The following is a 22,509-nucleotide window of genomic DNA, read 5'->3' on the forward strand; positions in this document are numbered from 1 at the left end:
CTAAAAAGTAATACCTCAGATAGCTGAGGGCCACACATAGGGATTTATGAAGGATTGTTGCTTGAGGGTGACCAGCAGTTGGGGAGGTCGTCTTCAAACTGAAAAGACAACGGGGTCGAGTTTCCTTATTTAGCTTCGTGTCCTTGGACTGAATATGTAGAGCTGGTAAACGGGTAAAAGCTGTAAGTGTAAACTACACAAGAATCCAGACTTCACTCTCTCGACATTTGAGTCGTTCTTTGTCAAACACCAACGTAGCCAATGTGTGATTGTTTTAAAAACCCTCCAGCTGTATACAAATAAAACAAAAATAGTAACCCTTCTGTTGCAGTCGTGAAGAAGTTCTTGCTTGTTAAATGTTGTAAATCCCGTCATAAGTGGGCTGTAGAGCAGCTAGATAACAGCAGCTCTGAGTCTCAGTTCACACAGCTTATATTTGGGGAACTTTAAGGGGAGGAGGCGGCTCAGAATCAGCAGTAGGTTTAAACATACAAGGAATTTGCTTTGGTATTTTGGTGCATAGCAATAAACATAGTGGGTAGAAAATGTAAGAAAAGCTTAAGCAAGTAATGCAGGTGAAGAATAAATATAAAGTTAACAATAAGATGTGAAAATATAGTTAAAAATATAAAAGGACAAAACACAATATAAATAATAGTTGTTAGACGTGGAGAACCAAATTACAATTGGGTTTGTGCAACATAAAATTATTTTGTCGTCTCTGTAATTTAAATTCTTCTTCTTTTGACTGAGAGACCGACATTTACTGATATTTACTGCCACAGTGACAATGAGACCAAACTGGGAGCGCAGTTTATTCTGTCATTGTACTGAAACCTGGAAACAAACCCACAATGTATTTTTATACATGCACACAGCCTGTTCCTGCACTGAGAGGATTAATGTGCAGAACAGATGGATCAATAAACTCCTCCGTTGTTCAACGCATGCTGAGTAAGAGCGCACACACACACACACACACACACACACACACACACACACACACACACACACACACACACACTGTCAATTTACAGCACTGAAGCAGCGCTGTGTGTGTGTGTGAAAGACCTCTCTGCTGACTTCGCACTGTCTTCATCCTGTTTGTGTAATTATTCACCACCTGACCAATAAGAACAACGTGATTTAAAATGCTACATGAATGCGTCCTGATGGCGACACATCCATGCTTTGTTCGCGCGCTCACCTCAGACACCTCAGCTCAGATGTCCCTCTGAAGTCTCAAACCTGAACTCTGAGCCTGCAGGTGAGGAGGTGCTCCTTTTATTTCTGACCCAACATCCAATCAGAGATCTGAACGCTCCATACCGGTCTGTGTTTGTTAGTGTAAATATACTAATATCTTAATAATTTGCTTATAGCTGTCACATTATGGTGATATGGCTCATAAATAATATCTTGATAGATTTAGGCTATGCCGCAATAAAGGATATCCATCTTGATACACACATTATGTCTAAAATAACAGTGTACCTTCTCATAGTGCAAACATGATGATCTTATAGACCATGATGTGTTGCTGTACATTAAAATACCAAACAGTAAACAAAGGAGTTAAAATGAGCTCAACCTTAAACATCTACAGCAGTAAAACGCAACATCCACATGAATGCAGCAGGAATATTAATATTTTAAATTAATAAAATAGTAAAACTCCGACAGGGAACATTTAACTGCATAATAAGTAAACTTTGTTATAATACTTGGATACTTGTACCTTAAGAAGGTTTAGAATATTTCTGCTAACTGTTAGCTTTTCACCATCTGGACCAACTCTGGTGTGAAGACCAGAAGACGCCTCGGTAACGTTACATAAACAGGGACTTTTTATTTACTTTCTGTGGCAGCAAACACAACACACTGCTTTGTTATATAACTCTTACACTGCAACATGAACTTATCTACACACTTACGTTAACTACCTCTCAGCAGCGACCAGCGTAAACACTGAAAACTCAAATATGACAATATGGTCATTTGCTGTATCACACATTACTTATTATTCGAATATATTCATTGTATCGCAGAGACAGGACTGATAGAATTGGTGGCGGTGTTGCTCTTTATGTAAATAATAAATATGCGCATTCTGTAGTAAAACTTTCAACAATTTCTGAGTCACTTCAATTAGTTGTTCACTTTACAAATCAACTCTCAGTTACTATTACTGTCACATACAAGCCTCCAAATGTCTGTCCAACTGCATATTTACTGCAGCTTTCTGACTTAATAAAATCTGTAAAAACTAAGGAGCTTGTTATTCTAGGTGACATTAATTTGAATTGGATCGATAATTCATCTAAACTTTTGAAAGCAACTGCCATAAAACATGGTCTTCATCAATTAATCAAAGATCCCACCAGATTTGGCAAAACACGAAATTCTATTTTGGACCTCATCTTCACTAATCAACCTTCTAAGTATAGTATATCTGGAGTGATAAATACAGCAGTTTCAGATCATTCACTAATATATGCCATTAGAAAATGTCTTAAACAGCCAAAATCTCATAAAAATAGTAACATTAAAAAAGTACCAAATTCAAAATTGTCCCAGTTTAATGCTGAATTTGCTGATGCTGATTGGAGTAATGAGATGTCTTTGCAAGATCCTGATCATGTTTTGTCAAATTTCCATAAAAGAGTGGAGACAATACGTCAAAAATTTACTACTACTTGTAAAATATATATCAGGCAAAATACAATACCTTGGGTAACTCCTGACATTATGCAGCTTTTAAAAAAGAAGGCCACCTATTTGAAAACATACAGATCATTAAAAACACCTGAGGCTAAGCTTATTTTCACACAGTTTAGAAATAAGTGCAATTTTGAATTATTCAAAGCAAAACAGCTATATTTTGAAAATCAAATAAACCGAACGGTTTCCAACCCAAGAACATTATGGAAAACACTTAAATCTATAACTGGTGAAAATAAATTAAAAAATAATAACAGTTTACAACTATCCATAAATGGTACTCTTCTCACCGATCATGATAAAATTGCTAATTCTTTCAACAAGTATTTTGTTGCATCTGTTCAGGAGTTATCTTCTGGATTTATTGTTCCTCAGTACCAGCGGCATCTCAGCAATTCTCCTTTTCTGAAATTCCACAAAGCGATATAACTAACATTTTGGGTTCTTTGAATGCTTCTCAGGCTTGTGATACAAATAATTTAAATATGACTTTTCTTAAAACTCACGCTAGTACACTTATTCCGCTTTTCCATCATTTAGTTAATCTGTGTATTAGGCAATCAGTATTTCCTGCCATGTGGAAAACAGCCCAGATCACTCCGATTCTTAAGTCTGATGATCCAACTAATATCTCCAATTACCGCCCAATTGCAATTCTCCCAACTGTTTCTAAGTTACTTGAAAAAACATTATATAATCAATTAATTAATCACCTTGAATACAATAACCTGCTCAGTGATTGTCAGCATGGCTTTCGACCATTGCGGTCAACTATGTCGGCTTTGCTGCTTTTTACTGAGCAGATACGGGCGTCTTTAAATAAAGGTCAGGTTACTGGAGTCATATACATAGACTTTCGAAAAGCTTTCGATACAGTTAACCATCAAATTTTGTTAAATAAACTTCTTTCTTTTCATTTGTCCTTCTCTGCAATAGATATGTTTAAATCATATTTAAGTGACCGATCTCAGACTGTAAGAATCGGCTCGGTAACATCACAGTCACGAGTGTGTTCTATGGGAGTTCCACAGGACAGCATCTTAGGTCCTTTACTTTTCCTTATGTACATTAATGATCTTCCCAATGTGTTTGACGTTTCTAGTACTTTGTTATATGCTGATGACACTGTCATTTTTTTGTCTGGCTCAGATATTGATACAATTAATTACAAACTTAACTCAGACCTACAGCATTTACATGATTGGCTCCAGGATAACCATTTAACACTTAATACTAAGAAAACAGAATGTATGTATTTTTATTCATCTAGGAAACAACTGTCTATATCAAATTTCATCACCTTTTCTAATCAAAAACTTTCAATTGTATCCACGTATAAGTATCTGGGAGTCTCTCTTGACTCACATCTTACTTATCGTGACCATGTCCAAATTTTAACCAGAAAGTTAAACCAAAAGTTATTTGTTTATAGTAAAATTAGACCATATTTACTGCATTCTGTTTCTAAAACATATCTTCATGCCATTATATTGTCCACTCTGTCATATTGTTTACCTGTTTGGTCACTCACAACAAATGAGATCCTTGAACCTGTAGCGAGACTCTACAATAGAGCCTATAAGATTCACAACAGGCTTCCAGGCTGGACTCACCACTGTGTTGCACTATCCTTGAGTAATGCCTTGACGTTTCAGAACTATAGAATAAGCCATGGTTTGAACCTTTTTTATCAGATCTTAAATGGACACACTACTGCAGGATTGTCTGCGCTAGCTCCAAAACTCAGCTCAAGGCCCGAACGCACTACGAGATCTGTTGCAAATGGACTTCTCCCTATACCAGCTTTTAGAAACTGCTATGGACAGAAATCTTTCTTTAATTTGCTCACTAGAGCCTGGAATGATACTCCACAGCACATCAGATCTATAACATCAATAAGACTATTTAAACAAACTTTTGCTCGCCATCTGATGGACAGGTATATCTGTGAACACGGAGATAGCTTTATGACCTCCACATCGTAGTTTGTGTGCTTGTTGCTGTGTGTTTGTTATTGTATGGTCTTGGAGTTTTGTTGTGTTTGAGGTATTCATGTTCTGCAGAACAGGAACCTGCTGAAAATCAGTTCTATACTGAGTCAGGCCCGATTGCTCTTAATCTTTTCCTGTTTAAATAAATAAATAAATAAAATAAATAAAAAATCTAATATATGTGATGTATCACCCAGCCCTGTGGTGGTGCATGCAGTACAATTTAATATTGGTTTGAATGTTTGTTCATTCCGTATAAGGCATTATTCAGACTAAAGTTGTGGCTTGCAGATCAAAATCACACATTTGTCTCATTGCATTGACTTTATTATAATCTGCACCAGCTTTAAAAGTCATTCTGCATTCATTTTGAAACACCCTCACATGCACAAAACACAAATGACAAAAATGAAGCTATACATTTTAAGGACATGTCTCCTGTGAGTGATTTTGTTTCTTTAAAGACGACAATGTCATCTTTTTTGGACGTTCATGAATGACATTGTCCCCGAGTACCGGCCATTGTCCACAAACTGTAGCTACTCAGAGGCACACTACAATATGAAAGCAACACAGATCCTGCACAGAGAGCCGCACACATTTCAGGTACATTTAAAACTACTAAACTGGAGCGTCTTGTTAGCCAAATGGTTACAGTGCACGTCGTGCGGCGGGTCACATATTCAGGTGTGCTTGGCTGACGGCGTGTGGATCAGAGATGTTGAGAAATTGGTGCAGGGGAAACTGGTTTCCTGGAATGAGAGCTGTGTAGACACAGAAAACACCTGAGCCTGATGGGAGCTTTGTGACGGACTGACGGACCTGTGACACATGCAGCAGTGCAGAGACATTGGGGTCAGAAATGCTATTATATAATGGATTATTAGTCTTTAACTTTTGTTGCCTTCAGGTCAACCTCTGACGTTCAGATACTGCGTGCTGTGTTTTTTTGCGGTGCTGTGAGTTTGCGCTGAGCAGACACCTGCAGCTCTCTGCTGTGACCCAGATGAAGAACAGATTATCTAAATCTCTTGCATCACCGTCATATTTAACGGCCCTTTTCAGCTGTAACTCGCCGCTGCTGCAAAGCGTCGCCACGGCAACAGACAGCCAAACTCAAAGCAGTGTGTCACACTGTTTACATTCAGTACATACATACCGTACATTAACTGATCCGGGGCGCGGTTTATCTCGCCTAGTTGAGCGCGCACCCCATGAACAGGGCTGAATCCTTACTGCAGCTGGTTTGAATCCGACCTGTGGTCCTTTGCTACGTGTCACCCCTCTCTGTCTGTCTCTCTTGTTTCCTACCACACTATCCGCTGTCCTGTCCCAAAAAAATACAGAAAAATGTATTGAAATTTGTATTTTTTAATAAAACTGATATAGTACAATTCACTGCTGTAGCAAGCAAAGATGCGTTGTATGATAACCGTTAATTTTCATACCACGGTATTCTGCTGCTACATGTGGGACAGGCCAAATGTTTACATACCACTATATGAATTATTTACAGTTTTGAGAGGCGTTTGATTATTTATTCTTCTTTGTGTAGTTGTCCACTGTTGTGTTTACATGTTGACCACCACCACAGATAATAATGATACTGTATTCTTGTAACCAATAGTCCCGCTGTCTGTGTTTCAGGGTGCAGCAGTGGGCGACTGTGTTCTCTGTTCAGCTTCGAGAGTCCACCACTAAATACTCCGGCTCGCTGCTGCTGCAGAAGGTAAATGAAGTCAAAGTCAGTGAATCACATTTCTGGAGGTTTAAAGGAAAACCCATGTCAAGGAATGAATCTCCACGTGCATGACTCCTCCTGTCCAGCCTTCAGGACTTGATATCTTCTAAAACTGGTCCTGTTGATGCTTTATTAGTGTCTAGGTTTGGCAGAAGTGTTCACACGTGCAGTTACTGTGATGGTTATATGGACGCATGGTCAAGACCCATTAACTGTTTTTAACCCACTGTGGAGCCCCATAGCGTCATAGGTCAGTACACTGGGTGAAGCCCTGTAGCGTCTTTTATTTATTAACGCTAAAGATATGTGTACGTAGGTTTTGTACGCTATGCTAGTAACGTCACTGTCATGGAAATTATATTCCTGGTGAGGGGTTGAGCAAAGAATTGAGTTACAACCAACCGTTGAGAATAAACAGAGAAATACTTCTGTACTGTCCACAGCAATATTTGGGTCCACTGAGTTCGGTTAAGTCTGAGGCTACACGCTGCAAACCCAACTTATCAGCTGGAAACCCCAAAAACCCTCGGACACCACAGAGGAAACCAGGACACGTCTGTCCGGGAGCCACTTTGATCCAGCAAATCTCTCAGGCGCGAGATGTATAAGACCACTTCCCTCACTCTGTTCAGTCTCACTCTCTTTATCTTTTCTCTCAATTATCTACTCATTTCTCACCGTCTAAGTTCTTTTCCTTTTCTTTCTGGAATGGAGCGAAGATCAGGGCTCTGCTGAACACAGCTTCTCCCTACTGGGAGGATTTTCCAAAAAAAAAAAAAAATTCCAGGAGAGGAACAACAAGAGGAAAACACCAAAACAATCTCACAGCTCTGACCTAAACCCTAGTAAATGTGGACAGAGGAGTAAAGGTTAAGGATAAAAACACAATATATATCTATAAGCCATAACGAGAACAGTAATAATAATAATATTAAAAGATCGTACATAAAAGATTATAATGTAAGAGGACACAATTTTCTGCCATAACAGTCACTAAACTTATGTTAGTTAACTGACACATGTAAGGTAGTTATTTTGAGCCAAATCATGATCTTATCCTAACCAAGCACTCTTGGTGCTTTAACCTAACCAAATTGCAACGTTAACAGGTACATTTACTTTGAATATCTTACCGGACGTTGCATATGTATTGTTGCTAACTTGACCGCACAACCCTAAACGCTGAAAAACAAAGCTAAAGGGGTACGCAGGGAGTTAAAAAGCGACGCCAAGGGATCTTGATCAAGCGTCCATATGTGACAATCTGGAAGTGAGAATGCGTTGTTTGGCTGCTCCTGGTTCCTGAAGTGAAAAATCGTAATAATCTTTGGGATAGATGATGGAAGATGGAGCTCTTCAAGGCTTTGATGGGCATGAAACTTCATCAATCCTCAGAACCAAAGATAACAACAATAATAACAATCATAAGAATAACTTTATTTATATAGCAAAATACAAAGTAAGTTACAGTTAAACATAAATAAAAGTAAATAAAATTCAAAAGATAAAAAATAAAACAGGATCAAACTATTTCAACAATAACACCAGACTAATCAATTCAGAAAAAAGCGATAAGAAAAAAGTGAGTTTAAAGGAGAGTCTGATAACCTGGTCTTGGTAAAAAGTCATAAAACATAAAAGTTAAAATAAATATTTCAACTCCCAAGGTGCATTTCATTAACAACGATCCTGAAATCATTACTGCTCTGAATCACGCCTCTGACTGGTTTCTTGTACTTAGCATCCGCAGCGTAGGCTCATGGGTATTGAAGTAATTAGAGCCACCGTTCTTCTCAAACTGACTATGATGAATAATGATTTATCAGAAATGAAATAATAAAGACAAAGTGGTCATAACATAAACCTATAGGGCTGTCACATTATCCAGGAGACTGGTGTGTTTCTGAAATCCCGAAAAGTTGTCAAAGTGCGACATGTGAACAGGTTTCACCGAGCCAGAGAGAGGTGGATTTCTTCATCTTCTTCTAGAAAAAGAAGAAACTAACTCTGAAGCGTCACATCAGCTTGGTCTAGTTCCTCTTCCAGTTGGTCTTTTGGTTTCTTTTTCGATGGGTTGCTTCCTGTGTTGTTGAACATTTTTGCTAAAAATAAGCTCTGGAAAGAAGCCAAATATGACGTTTACTTTGACTTTTATACTACTTCATTGATTTTGCTCCAACACACAATTAAACTAATTAATGGGGGGGACGTTTTCTTTAAATATGAAAGCGGGAAGAGAGTTTGTTTTGGATTAGAGGCACTATGATATGAAAAGAAACTAATGAAATGCAGCTGAACCTCAGACAGGTTAAGTGTTTGTCTTTTGTGAGTGTGTCTGATAGCGTCTGGCTGTGTCGCTGTGTCGCTGTGTTTCTGTGTGTTTAGCAGGGAGCTTGCGCGCACACACACAGGGATCATGGTAATGCCCAGATTGAGGACCGAGCCCTCTTTACCGGCGTCAGGATTTGTGGCCTGTTCTGATTTTAGACATTCATCCATTTATCTCTCAGATTTAGATTTATCAGAGCCAGTCTGCATTTTGTCTGCTACCAAGCACACACAACCACCTCCTGTAGTTAGAACAACCAACCCAGAAACACGTCTGAAAAGCCGGTAAATCCACATAATAACTGGATCAAATGAAATATACTGTAAAGATTAAGTTGTTTTTGGGGACTCTCAGGTTCCATGTAGTTGTTTTCATGTATGTTTTCTCTTATTGGGGATGAGAGGGTTTATGAGAACAGGGCGCTCAACAGTGCAGCGTTTCACTCGCAAGCCGGTGAAAACGAGAGAGAAACATAAAAAATGATTTGCGTTCACACGGTGATTGACTCTGGCACTGGCAGAAAATAACGTAAGACAGATTTACAAAACTCTTAACTCTTGTTTTTTCAGCAGGTTATATCAGCTGTCACTAATTAATGTTAATCCTTCTGTAACTTGCAGGCAGGCCAGAATAAAACTTGGCTGTTGTCTGGTTTACATGCTCTCTAAAGCCGGTGTCTGTACTCAGCCAAAGCTCTTTTGTAACAGAAGAAGCATCACCCTGTAACAACACAGGTGGAGTGTTTTTGTACTTCCAACATCTCCAAAAGACTGATGCACCTTCTCTCCACCGGATCCTAATTTTTATGAACCAGGAGCATCAGTTTTTGGATTGAGTTGCTCATGGAAAAAAAAAAGAAAAAAGGTGTGTCCGATTTTATACCTGCTGCTGTGATTTCAGTGTGTGAGATATTTAATCAACATTTAGTTAAACTTGTTGTAACTTTGGCGGACAACCTTTATGTGTAGGACCCTGTTGCTCGCAGTAAGCAGCTGATCAAGAAAATATATTTTTAAGGCATCTCGGCACTTCCTGTTTTGCTTAAACACACGCGAAAGCATGCTCACCATCTAAACTGAATTTATTTTAACACCAGCTGTATGTGGGCTTGGCTATATTTATGTCAGAGAAACAGAGCTCCTGCGGGGACAGAAATATTAGCTTCTGTACGAAAACCAGCAGAAATTAATCAGGCTACAACTGCAGATTTAAAATTGAGCACTGAAGTCTAATTGAGTCTTCAAAACATCCCCTCACGTAAAAATGAGCCTACATGTATAGTAGCCAGGTAACCGTCAATACTTTGCTTTTCTGCAACGTTTATTTTTAAAATCCGCCATCGGCAGCTTAAAATCAAAAACACCAGATTTATCAGCCTGGAAGAGTCAAAGTCCATCTTAAAGTCCTGGGTGATGATGATGATGATGATGAATGGATGTTACAGATCAGACACTCAATGTTTGGCTCTGCTCATGTGCTCAGCTCAGTAAGTCGGTTGCTTTGACTAATTGGAATTACTGAATGACTTGATCGAGCGATTCAGAGTGTAAATAACCTGCCTGGGCCGTCCTTCCTCGCTCTCAGCTGGCTGATCCACCTCGAGCTTCTTGATCCAGAGAAAGTGACCCGATTACCTCAAGCCCTGTTTGAACCGAGCATTAACGTGCGTCTTGGGTCATCTGATCGCAGGTGGACAGGTCCAAGTATGTCAGTTCACGTGTCTCTGGTGACCACGCTGATCTCCTGCTAGCGGTCCTGTCAGCTTTAAAGCTTAAATGAAGCTTTATTAGCGTTATTAAAGCTCCTCCTCCCGATGGGCCACATCTCCTGTGCTAGCAGTGTAAACGGCAACGCTCCCCCGGCCCAGCTAACCTCGCTGTAAAACTAACTAACATCCCAGCAGCTGATTTAATCTGAGTCTCTCTGAGCTATCTGTTCAAAACAAACCAATCTGCCAAACCAAACAGCATTAGATCAGTTTCACTGTGTGGAAACATCCTGAAATGAAGCACATCCAATCAAGATTACTGTCTGGATAGAAGAAGATTTAAAAAAAAAAAACATTTATGCTATAAAAATGTGATAACTTGTTGGCAAATCCTATTCTGAAACCCATTACTCATTTTAGTAACGAAACGGTGAATTTGTCCGTATTTATTAAAGATGTTTATTCTTTATTTGGATCCTCCAAAGCTTCCATAAGCTGGTTGCCAGTCTTTAACGAAAGCTAGCCCTTCAACATCTGTTTTTTTTTGTTTGTTTCCATATATAGAAACTGAAAGATGTCGAGTCCATCGTTAAGATCGTGGAGCTGGATGGAAACGATTTGGTGAAGCGTTACTCTGATGAGATCGAACGAATGTTGGGAAGCAAGATGAAGTCAGTGAAGGTGAGGACAAAGATGCTTCTACAGTCTACCGGAGGTGTACAGGACGCTGCATAGACCACCGCAGTATATCGGCTGCTAATATTAAATAAAGTGCCTCACTTCCACGAAGGTTGGCGGACTTGCAAGATCAATCTGAGATAAACCTGATGACATCGCTGTGTCGTCATCAGGGTTTTTTTTTTCACAGCCGGTTTCACAGACCGAGTACAACTAATGTTTTTGTGTCTATGTTACTACCTTCAGACTGCAGCTCAAATTTATATAACCTAATATGTGACTCAGATCTGGTCTTTTTATGACCGTGTGAACAAGTCACATGGAATATTTTCGAGGTCGGATTTGCGCAGATGCAACCTGAGTCTGGACACTCAGGTCGGAGTTGATGCGACTTTGATGTCACTCTAGATGAAGAAATCTCCTTATTCTTCTGCGCGTGTGAACAAAAAAATCGGATCTGGGGAAAAAATCTGAATTGAGCATTAAGGCCTGCAGTTTGAACGTAGCCTATGTGACTAAATAGAACAACATTTTTTGAAATTGGTCCGGTATTGAGCGTGCTGCAATTGCTCCCTGTCCACTTTTACAAGTGTCTGACAACATTGTGGAAAGGATCCCTATAGAGACAAACCTTTTTTAAAGAGTAAGATCCTTTTTGTTTAACCAGAAAAAAAAAGTCGCTATATCGCTCTCGTCAAAGCCTCCAGACCCACTCGACAAAAACAGTAATTTTCCCCTGCGTTGTGTTACTGTGTGACTTTGGTGCTTTTGTTTGTTTGTATTATTGTGTAACTTTGATGTTTTTAAAGTCACACAGTTACACAAACAAACTACCGACTGAGGCAGATGTAGACCAGAGAGGTAAAATACATTTTTTTGTCAAGGGAGCGATTAAGAACTTTGACGGGGCTCATTTGCCTGCAAGGATTAGGTTGCAACCATAGACGGTATGTAAGGTTGCAGCCCTGTGTTGCTGCAGCTGACTGCAGCGTGCTCCCACAACACTGGACCAATTGGCTACATAGACACAAAAAATGGGTAAATAAGGTCCAAAGACTTGGACTCACTCTACCACTATATGATTGTTTCTCTCTCTTATTTCTGCTTTCTCTTGTGATATACTGACTCTAAAAATATTGAAATTAAACAATCTGAGAAGGTTTTAAGGGTTTAACTGCTTTGGGGTTGCTCACAGCTCTTGGTCTTACTAAGCCTGTGATTTGAATGAATTAGACATTACTTCATTTCACGGGGTCACAATCCAAAAAGGTTGGGAACCACTGTTTTACAGGATGTTAACAGTCCACGCGTGTGGATTATTTTTCACAAGGTACACGTTGTTTTTATTCCCCATTTCACTCTGTTTCTTGCCTCAGAGGTTAGCTGAATCTGCAGAGGATGCTGACCTGTACCATGACTTCAACGCTTCATTAGAGGTTGGTGCTCTTGTTTTGTCCTGATAACTAACCAGCTGATTTTTTAACAACAGTTCAGCTGTTCGTGTTTCTTTTATAGTTCATTGTTTTTGTTTTGTTTGTACCCCTCACTGAAACCTGCAGAGAAATGAGACCTGCAACAGGTAGATAATCCATCACAAGTTTAATTGGTCTAAGCTGTAATTCGTCAGCCTCAGGTGTACTTTGGCTTTAAGCTGAATGCTAACATTAGCATGCTAACTGCATGTGGATCAGGGCTAACTGCAGGCCAGTCTGCAGCAGATTGAACCTTTTAAAGCTTCAGCCGACTCCTGAATTTAGATTAGCTCAGATTTCAGTGATCCTGTGAGGAAACTAGGTCGACACTACAGTAAGGTAACCAGATTTTTGAAATGAAAACCGGGGACATTTTTTGTCTGGTGGTTAGTATGTCATTAAAAAATAGAATGTTTTTATACATGACATAAAAAGGAGGATGATTTTGGTTATAATCTGTCAAGTATAACTTCTATATGAAATCAAGTCATTTTGAGGCAAAAGTAAAAGCTGCAATAACTTCTCTGGCAAGTGGAATACTGCATCAGATTGGTTGTAGGCTACTGGCCATTTAAGTAAAAAGCCTGGATTGGTTGGTATAGCAAGTTAAATAATGTGATAAGGAGTCATAAGATCATGTCTTTATTTTATATATAACCTCAGCAGTAAGTCATGTAAATTATTGTCTATAATCACGTCATGTCCGGCCTGATTACGCTATAAACTGCAAACACTAATTTGGCCACAATAGTGATTATTCCCTTAAAAGAAACGGTAAAGTTTCACAAAGACAAACCTTTGCGGTTATCGCGGACATAAAGTGATGTTTATTTGCATGTTCTGTCAGTTTGATGCAGGAAATCGTAAAATCTGATTTCAGGTCTGTTAACACCTTATACAGTCTATTATTAACACACAGTTAAAAACGGGGACGTCAGGTGACGTGTAGTGCAGAGTACTTGATTTATCAGCAATAAAGTATACAGACCAGTTCTATCTCTCGCTGAACAGTACTTTTATTAATCTGATATATAAGAGAGACTACTAGCTCTTCTGCTTATAATAGCATAATTTAGCATGTGGAAAAAAAATATGTCAATTTATTTATTGCAGTGTTAGGCTACTAATTTTATAATATTATCAATTCAGTGGGTTTTGTAGTCTGATGCTGTAAATCCTTTATTTGGCAAGTCAACACTCAGCTCTTCTACACAGTGCGACACAAACCCAGATTCACTGAACTGTTTCTACAATAGTGCACGGACAGAAAGTAGAAAATAGTTGTGTAGCTCTTATATAGTTGCTATCTTTTATTTTCATAAAAATATTTGTTGTATATACCTTAAATAAAACATTGAAATAAATTTATATGTCTCAAGGAAAATAAAAATAGACACTATACAAGAGCATTAAACTCAAAATTACAAGGCAACCCACACAGACACAGTGTTGTACTTAAACTAATAGTGCAGTACTGGCTTAAACAAAGTGTGATAGGTAGCAACAAAGTGTGGTGTATGTATGAATAATATGATACCATCTACTTTGACAGCATACACCAGAATACAATATAATATGATTAAATGTTTGTCTGTATTAATATGTATACATATAAAGTGTTAAAGAGCATTTTTACAATTTCCTTGATAACCGCAATTGTCCATTTGTCAAAATAAAAACTTGGCAACCCTCAAATTTACAAACGAGTAACTCTTCAACATTTTCATACCATTTTCTCCACCAGTTTTAATAATTTCAGGTCAAAATTAAGGCTCTGCAAAATATAAATTAAAGATTTTTTAACAGCTGATTATTAAGTAAACATATTCATATGAAAGGTACCTATCATCTAAACATAAATTAAATTAGTTTCTAAATTCTGCTGTTTATCCAGGAAATCCAAGAATCATCTTGATTTATGTTCCTTACTATGCTTTAACATTAATAATAATAATGTTTATATATAATAATAAGGCTTAATGTGGTTGGATGTCATTTATTTCAAACTGTGAACATTTAATTTTGGAAAGGCACCTTGTTGTAATGTCTTCAGGTCCTATAAGGTTATTAGGACACTGGTTGGTTTAGGATGGATATCCTCTGTCTAGATCCAGATGTATCATCAGATATTAATCTTTTCTCTAAAAGTTAGCATCTTATTCTGAAAGGAAAACCTCTTCATAACCTCTTCCTGTCAGTTTGATTACTTTGTTTTTGCCTTTATTGAACACAGTCAGATGAACAAACAATGTACAAATTACAATAATGCCACAAGAAAATTATATACAACAAGAGACCAGGCCAATTAGACCGGAACAAAGAATAAAAAAAACAACAATAAAACAAAAAGGGCAGAAAACACAATGTATAAGTGACGTATAAAATAATATGTAGCCTACATATTCATATATATTCTTACTAAGTAATATTTAATAATATCGAATGAATAGAGGTTTTAATAGCTTTTTGATGAGATATTGTTATTTAATATATTACAATTTAGAAACAAGACCATGTCTTCTAAGTGAGTGTTTAAACCTTTGAAAAATCAGTAAAGCAATTTCTATCCAGAATTCAAGTAATACAGTAGAAGTACAATTTAAAAAAAAAAAAAAAAGAGATGACTAATGGATTCAAGTTATAGTTTACAGAAAGAACATAAAGGGAAAAAATCTGTTTTAACAGTTTGATTACTACAACTCCATGCTGATCAACACGGTAGACGAAGACGGGAACAGCGTGGAGCTGGGCGGCGAGTTTCCCCTGGAGGAGAACGAACACTTCAACAGACTGCCGGTGAACACGCTGCTGAGCAACATCCAGGTTCCCACCAACGTTTACAACAAAGGTCAGAGGTCGTCCTCCACACATCTGTGAACAGTTTCCTTTAAGACACAATAGTTCCTGTAAGGTTTGGCTCTCTGTGCAGATCCCAACATCATCAACGCCATCTACAACTCCGAGGCGTTAAACGACGTCTTCATCAGTAACTTCCAGAAGGATCCGACGCTCACCTGGCAGTACTTCGGCAGCTCCACCGGCTTCTTCAGAATCTACCCGGGTGAGTTTAAGATTCGTCTCTGGAAGTCGCTGATTTTTGTTTGCAAAAGTCCAACTTTACAGCAACATTTTTAATCTTTAAATCAAATGTCATGTGTTCTCTCCTTTGAGTAAAGATTAAAAACCAAAAGGGAGAAGAACCTTGGTGTTTGGTTTGATAGTAATTTAAATTTCGAGCAGCACACCACAAAACTTGTTCAATCATGTTTTTATCAACTTAGAAATATAGCTAAAATTCGATCTTTTAACTTTTAAGGACACCGAGACCATTTTACACGCCTTCATCTCATCACGCCTGGATTATTGCAACAGCCTTTTCACCTGTTTAACCCAAAAATCTACTGATCGACTCCAGACTGTCCAGAACTCAGCTGCCAGGCTTTTAACCAGAACAAAGAAATATGACCACATTACTCCTATTTTAGCTTCATTACACTGGCTCCCAGTGTGTTTTAGAATTGACTTTAAAATTCTATTAATCACTTTTAAAGCTCTTCATGGCCTCTCGCCTTATTATATTTCTGACCTTTTAGTCCCATACACACCAGCACGCACCTTGAGATCCTCGGGCAGAGGTCTGTTGTCTGTTCCAGAGTCTCGACTGAAAACTAAAGGGGACAGAGCGTTTGCTGTCAGGGCCCCGAGGCTCTGGAACAGCCTGCCCGAGGAAATCAGGTCGGCTGAGTCAGTGAACTCTTTTAAGTCCCTTCTTAAAACATACTTTTATAGGAGAGCTTTTCCCGATCTTATTTGGCTTTATTTTATTCTATTTTACTTATTTTATATTTATCTTAAACGTGTATTTTAGTCTTTTCAATGTTTTCTTGCTTTTATGTTGTTTTTGTATTATTGTCTTTACACTTGTTAAAGCACTTTGTAAGTTGTTTTTGAAAAGTGCTCTACAAATAAAGATTTGCATTTACCAGTCAGAATATTTTTAGTTCTCAGTGTATGTGAATAAGAGCTTTTTTTAAATATGTTTTTATTTTCGTAACAAGTCCTGTTTCCCCTCTGAAGCTAGAGAGAAACTTGTTCAGTCCACCTTTTTATTTGTGATTAACTGTGATTATGTGTTGAACATGCATGCAGCATCATCTCTGCCATGAAAACTAGATTCTGCCTCTGCACCTTATTTTAATTTATATGAAATGGTGGAATGACCTCCTCTAGCTACACATAGACTGTTACATTTGTGTGTTTTTATCTAGAGGGAAATTACCTACAAGTTACCTTTGTAGCCTCCTTAACTTTGCGGTCAGTAGTTACCAAACACGGTGTAGCAGGCTTTTAAAAGTCCCAAGGGTTTTTTCCAGGATAGGAAATAATGCCTTTTTCATATTGAACACTCTCACCGTGAAACTCCTTACAAAAGATTCTCCGGTTAGAGGTGCTGGTACCACTTAGGGAGTTTAAGTCCCGGTGGCCGTAAGGATGCGTGTAGATGTTTCCCACAGGCTGGATTCTTTAAGTGCGTGTATAGGTTGTCTTGGAAGATGTATTGTATTGTGTCATATGTGTGTCAATGTAGCTTTTTACCTTTATCTTTCTTAGCCAGGTCTACACTAAAAACTAAATAGCATAAAACTTTATTCAACTCTACTTCTGTTTCAACAGATTATGTGGACTAAAAATAAAAAATGTGTTGTTGGTTAGTTTCTAATATATAGGCCACAGAATATATTGAAATGTTCAGTGTGGTAGATGTTGATGTATCTCTGCGTGTTTCCAGCTTTTAATAGTATCAGTATTAGGAAGGTAAAGTGCTGTGAACTTACAGACTGTCTCGTGTCTCTGTCAGGTATTAAATGGACTCCGGACTCAAACGGTGTGGCAGCTTTTGACTGCAGGAACAGAAACTGGTGAGTTCAGATCACACATCCTCACATCCTCATGCTCCCCTCAAGGTGAACTGTAATAACTTTGGTTTGTAGCCAGATATCTTCCAAACTAACGACATCCCCATCAGCCTCAACTGCTCTTTATGTTTAGTGCTAATTAGTAAATGTTAGCATGGGAACACGCACTCTGAATCTAGTAAACATTTTACCAGCTAATCATCAGCATGTTAGCATTAAGATAAGAGAAGCTGTTGCTTTATTGATCCCCCGTAGGGATAATTTAAGTTGACACAGCAGCACAGGGGAATGTTGTGCAAAGATTAAAAGACATAATAAAAATCAATAACAACTTCAATTATGATGAGATCAGAATCAAATATAAAATATACACACTATATGCAATTGAAAATAAAATATGGTATCCGTTGTGTATATCTGTACATGTGCGATGTGCAAAAGTTTAAGAGTCTCTATCAGCAGAGCTGGGAGGTACTGGGTGCTGAGGCGTGGGGCTGGTGGACGCATTGAAGGACCTGAACCTCCACAGGAAGAACAGCCTGCTCTGTCCTATCCTGCTGAGGGCCTCCGTGTTTGTCCAGTTTGTTGTTTGGTTGCATCTCCAGGAACTTGTGGGAAGTCCACCACCAGTTCCTTGGTTTTCCTGTGTTGAGCTGGAGGTGGTTGCTGTTCTCGATTAGGCCTCTGTACTCCACCCTGTCATCTCTGATACAGACGACGATGGAGGAGTCATCCAAGAACTTCTGGAGGCAAAAGTCAGAGGTGTAGAGAGCGAACAGAAACCGTGACGGTACAGTTGCTTGGGGTCTGCTAGTGTTGCTCGTCACCATGTCTGACAAGCAGCCATGTGGCCTGACGTACTACGGTCTGTGAGGTAGTCTGTGATCCAGGGCCACGAGGTCCTGATCCACCTGCTTCCCAGGAAAGCTTCTCTGCCACCCAGAGAGGCTGAGCAGTTTCCCTTTCCTGTAAAAACTACATTTAGAACAGGCTGACATGAAAGCTGTTCCGTATGTGAGCCATACTACCTTTTCCTAAATGGATTTTATTAATAAAATAGATTACAGCCTCAACGACTTAACATGAAAACAATTGCACATCAATAAATATTTGCTTCAGGAAGGTGCAACTGTAAACAGATGGCTGAAAGAGAATAAGTGTTGGCTCTGTGTATTTTACTTTAACAACAGAATCTGCCCTTTAACTACATTCGATGTAATCTAGTTTATTCCTGTAACAGCACTCTTTGCTAATACCCAAAGCTACGAAAAACCATTTCTCAACCACCAGCTGGCTCTAAAACATGCCATCTACGATAACGCTACAGCGACCTGTGTTTTTTTAAACAATGTGTAGGTGTAGACAGGCGTAGACAGGCGTCTGCGACGCAAACAGCATTGTTCACATACTTGTCTGCGTACTTTACGTGTACCTGGAGGATTAAATGTGTATCCACTGGGGGAGCAGATAAGGGCCGGATTATCTTCCTTAACGACCTCCAATTTTGCACATCGTAAAGAAACTGAAGATAGCGACACTAGAGGATGTCATGATTTTAAAGAGACATCATAACTATCTCGGTAATTGCGGACTAGCTCCTGGAGCTTTAATGTAAACAATGCGTGGCAGCCATCTTGCATAAGCGAACGCATAGTTAAAAGCAAGTATGTCCAGGGCTTATTACTACAAGATTGTCTACAACAAGGATTTGCAACTTTGAGATTTCATTTAACTAACGTTATAAGTATAACCTGGCCGTTACGGCTCTGACTACAACGTTTCACATCTACAACGTCACACAAAGACGAGCTACAGGAAGCCGTGTTAGATTCTTGTTCAGCTCACATTTATTTACACGTCGACTTTGGTTTAATAATTTCAGACACGCTGGCTGTAACTGCAGACAGGCGGCTCGCAGATTTATATTTAGAATATGTCAGAAACGATAGTTTAACGGCTTAAGGTTAGTGCTCCGATAAACACGGCATCAGCTTTGTGGCTAATTTAGCAACGGGCAGTATTAGCTGCTGTACGTGATTTTAGAGACTATGTAGAAGTGGTGAACTAGGGCTAAATATTCAGAAATAAATCTACAATCATGTTAATTGTTTTCTTTTGTGGTTTTTCTGTTGCAGTAGTGTTGTTAACAATACTCAACTCATGACCTGAGTGAAGGATCTGTTTCTTTATCAATAGTCATATATCTGCTGTCATAAGCGCCGATTCGATTAAATACAATTTTCTCATATCGGCCGATATATCGGTCGGGCTCTAGTGTCAACCTTGACCACGCTACTTCCTCCTTTATCTCTGAGATTATTCACTCGACTACAAGGAGTCACAAAACAACTATTGACGTGCTCTGCTGGATTTAAATGAAGCTTAGACGTCGTGTTGGAAGGAACCTATTGAACTGTGTTTTTTTTTTACAGATATAAATTATATACTTTTCTGCTCTGCTGTGAACACTGAGACAGATGGGTTGCTAAGTTTATTCGGTTGATAAAGCTGTGATCTCGCCAGCAGAACTGGAAACATGAACATAAAGTCCAGAAAGAAAAGAGGCTGGAAGCCACTAGATAATACTGTGAATTTCTCTGTTTGTATATTTTACAAAAGACTACTACAATATATTTTACTGCCTTCAGCTCCCAACACCACTAAACCAGCTTCAGTTGTGGCATAAAGAATATCCTCTTTAAAAATACAATACGCTGCTATTCTGTGTTTGTTAATCCTCAGCATATTAAAACAGACAAATCCTTCTGGTACAAAAAATGCGTCCGCCTGAAAAAACATCAATCACAAATGCTGCTGAAGTTCAACTTCTTTACTGTCAACTCCAGTTTTAGTGGAAGCGGTCGCTGGCATGTTCCCTCCAACAGTGCCCTTACAGATATGTATGAACAAGTGACATAAGCAGCAGCCAAAATATAGGAATAAATATACTAGAATATTAAATACAATATAATCTTGTGGTAGACAGGTGTACAGTAAGAGTTAAATGTATAAATTGTAAACGGGTTGTGCAGTAATGTAGTAAATATATATGCAAACGGGTGGTAAATATAGTAAATATATATGCTGAGATGGATAAACAGCCTAAAAGCAGGTTGTAAAATGAAATATATATATATGTATATAAGTATATCTTCTATTTTTCTGAGATGTAAAGACACTAACTTGAACTTACAACCCTGAAATTGACCAGCAAGTTATATCAAGGCCTCTGACATTAACAACTTCCCAAAATTGGTGGTGACAAGTGTTGTTTTCCACCTTCTGTCCATTAACCACATAAAATTTAGTACAAATTTAAAAAATGGAGGAAATCCCTTTTGTAAGGCTGAGTTTCAGTCGCACTGTTAGTTGTTTGTCAGCTGAGCAGCGGCCAGAGTCCTGATCCTCTGGAAAAGACGATAAGCTGCTCCTTAGCCGGGTCATTGCGGCCCACATGGCACCATATGTGACTGTTCATGCATTTCTAAATAATACCAGAGAGCTGCATATGTCCCTGAACGCCTCGCCAGGCTGCATTAATGCAGCGGAGCTGGAAAATCCAGTTGTAGTGGTAAAGCAAGGTGTATACTGTATAACTCTGATCTGATTAGAAACAAAGGGATTGGTGCTTTACATGAAATAATAAGAGCTGTAAATATCAGACGTCCATATATTTTAAGTCAATGTGGCTCAGTGGATCAACATACACAACAACAACTGTAAGGTTTTACGTGTTTAATGTTTTTAGTCAATAACATGACACAGAATAATTAATATGAATCAATCGTTTAAAAATAATTAATAAACAGTATTTTTATTATAATTATTTTCACAGTTTCATTGGAGTTCTTCTTTATTTCATATCAATATTAATTTAAAATTAAGCTCTCTGTTATCGCCCCTGGTAGTCAAGGGCAGAGGTGATATGAAATATCACAAAATAATAATGTTTGAATGGATTGATGATGGTTAAGTTTTCTCAGTTGTTTGTGATTTAGTAAAAATGCATTTGTTATTGTGAGTTTGATGCCTGATGGTCTCTTTACGTAGTGCAGACGGTCTGCAGAAGTTTCTTGCACACCAATTTGAAACTGTCCTTTTTAAAAGCCTGTTTTTCTTTCATAGCTGCCTTTTTTTAGCTTTAGTAACAGTTGCTTAGCGGAGAGGCTGGCAGCGTGTGATTGGGTAAGGGTACTGGCGACAACACGTCTGTAATGAAAAGTAACATAATGAAGTAAACAATTGAAATAGGTCTAAAACGTGTAGTATGAGTAAATGTGAGTGTCTTCTGTCATCCCGTGTTCAGGTACATCCAGGCAGCCACGTCTCCGAAAGACATCATCATCATGGTGGACATCAGCGGCAGCATGAAGGGGCTGAAGATGACCATCGCCAAACACACCATCAACACCATCCTGGACACGCTGGGAGAGAACGACTTTGTCAACGTCATCGCTGTGAGAAAAACACACACACACACATATTTCAACGACCAAACACAGTGTCACATTATATAAACCGGGATTTTACTTTTGTAGTTTGTATTGGATTAGATTATTTTCATTACAGATTAATCTGATGAGCATTTTCTCCATTAACTGATTATTATTAGAATAATTAAAAGTAAAAAAAAACAGCAAATCTTCCAATTTGAGAAACTGGAACCATGAAATGTTTTACAAGAAAAGTTACGCTTATCAAAGATTAATTCATTCGATTAATTGTTTCAGCTGTATTTGTATAAACTGTCAGGTAGTTTTAATTTATATAAAAAGATTTTTAGAAGCTCTTTGTGTGTGTTGTGTGCAAAATCTTAACTTGTAAATTAACTAAAGCTGTCAAGTAATTGTATTGAAGTGAAAAGTATAGTTTTTTTATCTTACATGTGTAGAAGTATAAAGTTGGAAATAAAAAAGTAGAAGTACCTCAAATGTGTACTTTAGTACAGTTCTT

General features: G+C 38.3%; 1 protein-coding gene across 1 annotated transcript in view; it reads left to right on the forward strand.

Moving 5' to 3' along the window:
- The window catches only part of LOC119893321 (voltage-dependent calcium channel subunit alpha-2/delta-4-like), a 164,186-nt gene that overhangs the window by 78,242 nt on the left and 63,435 nt on the right, over positions 1 to 22,509 (forward strand). The window contains exons 3-9 of the mRNA XM_038705395.1: positions 6,360 to 6,441; positions 11,055 to 11,171; positions 12,545 to 12,604; positions 15,326 to 15,488; positions 15,570 to 15,701; positions 17,499 to 17,559; positions 21,863 to 22,013. Of these exons, the coding sequence (XP_038561323.1) occupies positions 6,360 to 6,441; positions 11,055 to 11,171; positions 12,545 to 12,604; positions 15,326 to 15,488; positions 15,570 to 15,701; positions 17,499 to 17,559; positions 21,863 to 22,013 (766 nt within the window). The remainder of the gene's footprint in view (positions 1 to 6,359; positions 6,442 to 11,054; positions 11,172 to 12,544; positions 12,605 to 15,325; positions 15,489 to 15,569; positions 15,702 to 17,498; positions 17,560 to 21,862; positions 22,014 to 22,509) is intronic.

The sequence above is a fragment of the Micropterus salmoides genome, unplaced genomic scaffold (genome assembly GCF_014851395.1).
Source record: "Micropterus salmoides isolate LMB-PRFRI ecotype aquatic unplaced genomic scaffold, ASM1485139v1 Ms_hic_scaffold_8, whole genome shotgun sequence".
NCBI lineage: Eukaryota > Metazoa > Chordata > Actinopteri > Centrarchiformes > Centrarchidae > Micropterus > Micropterus salmoides.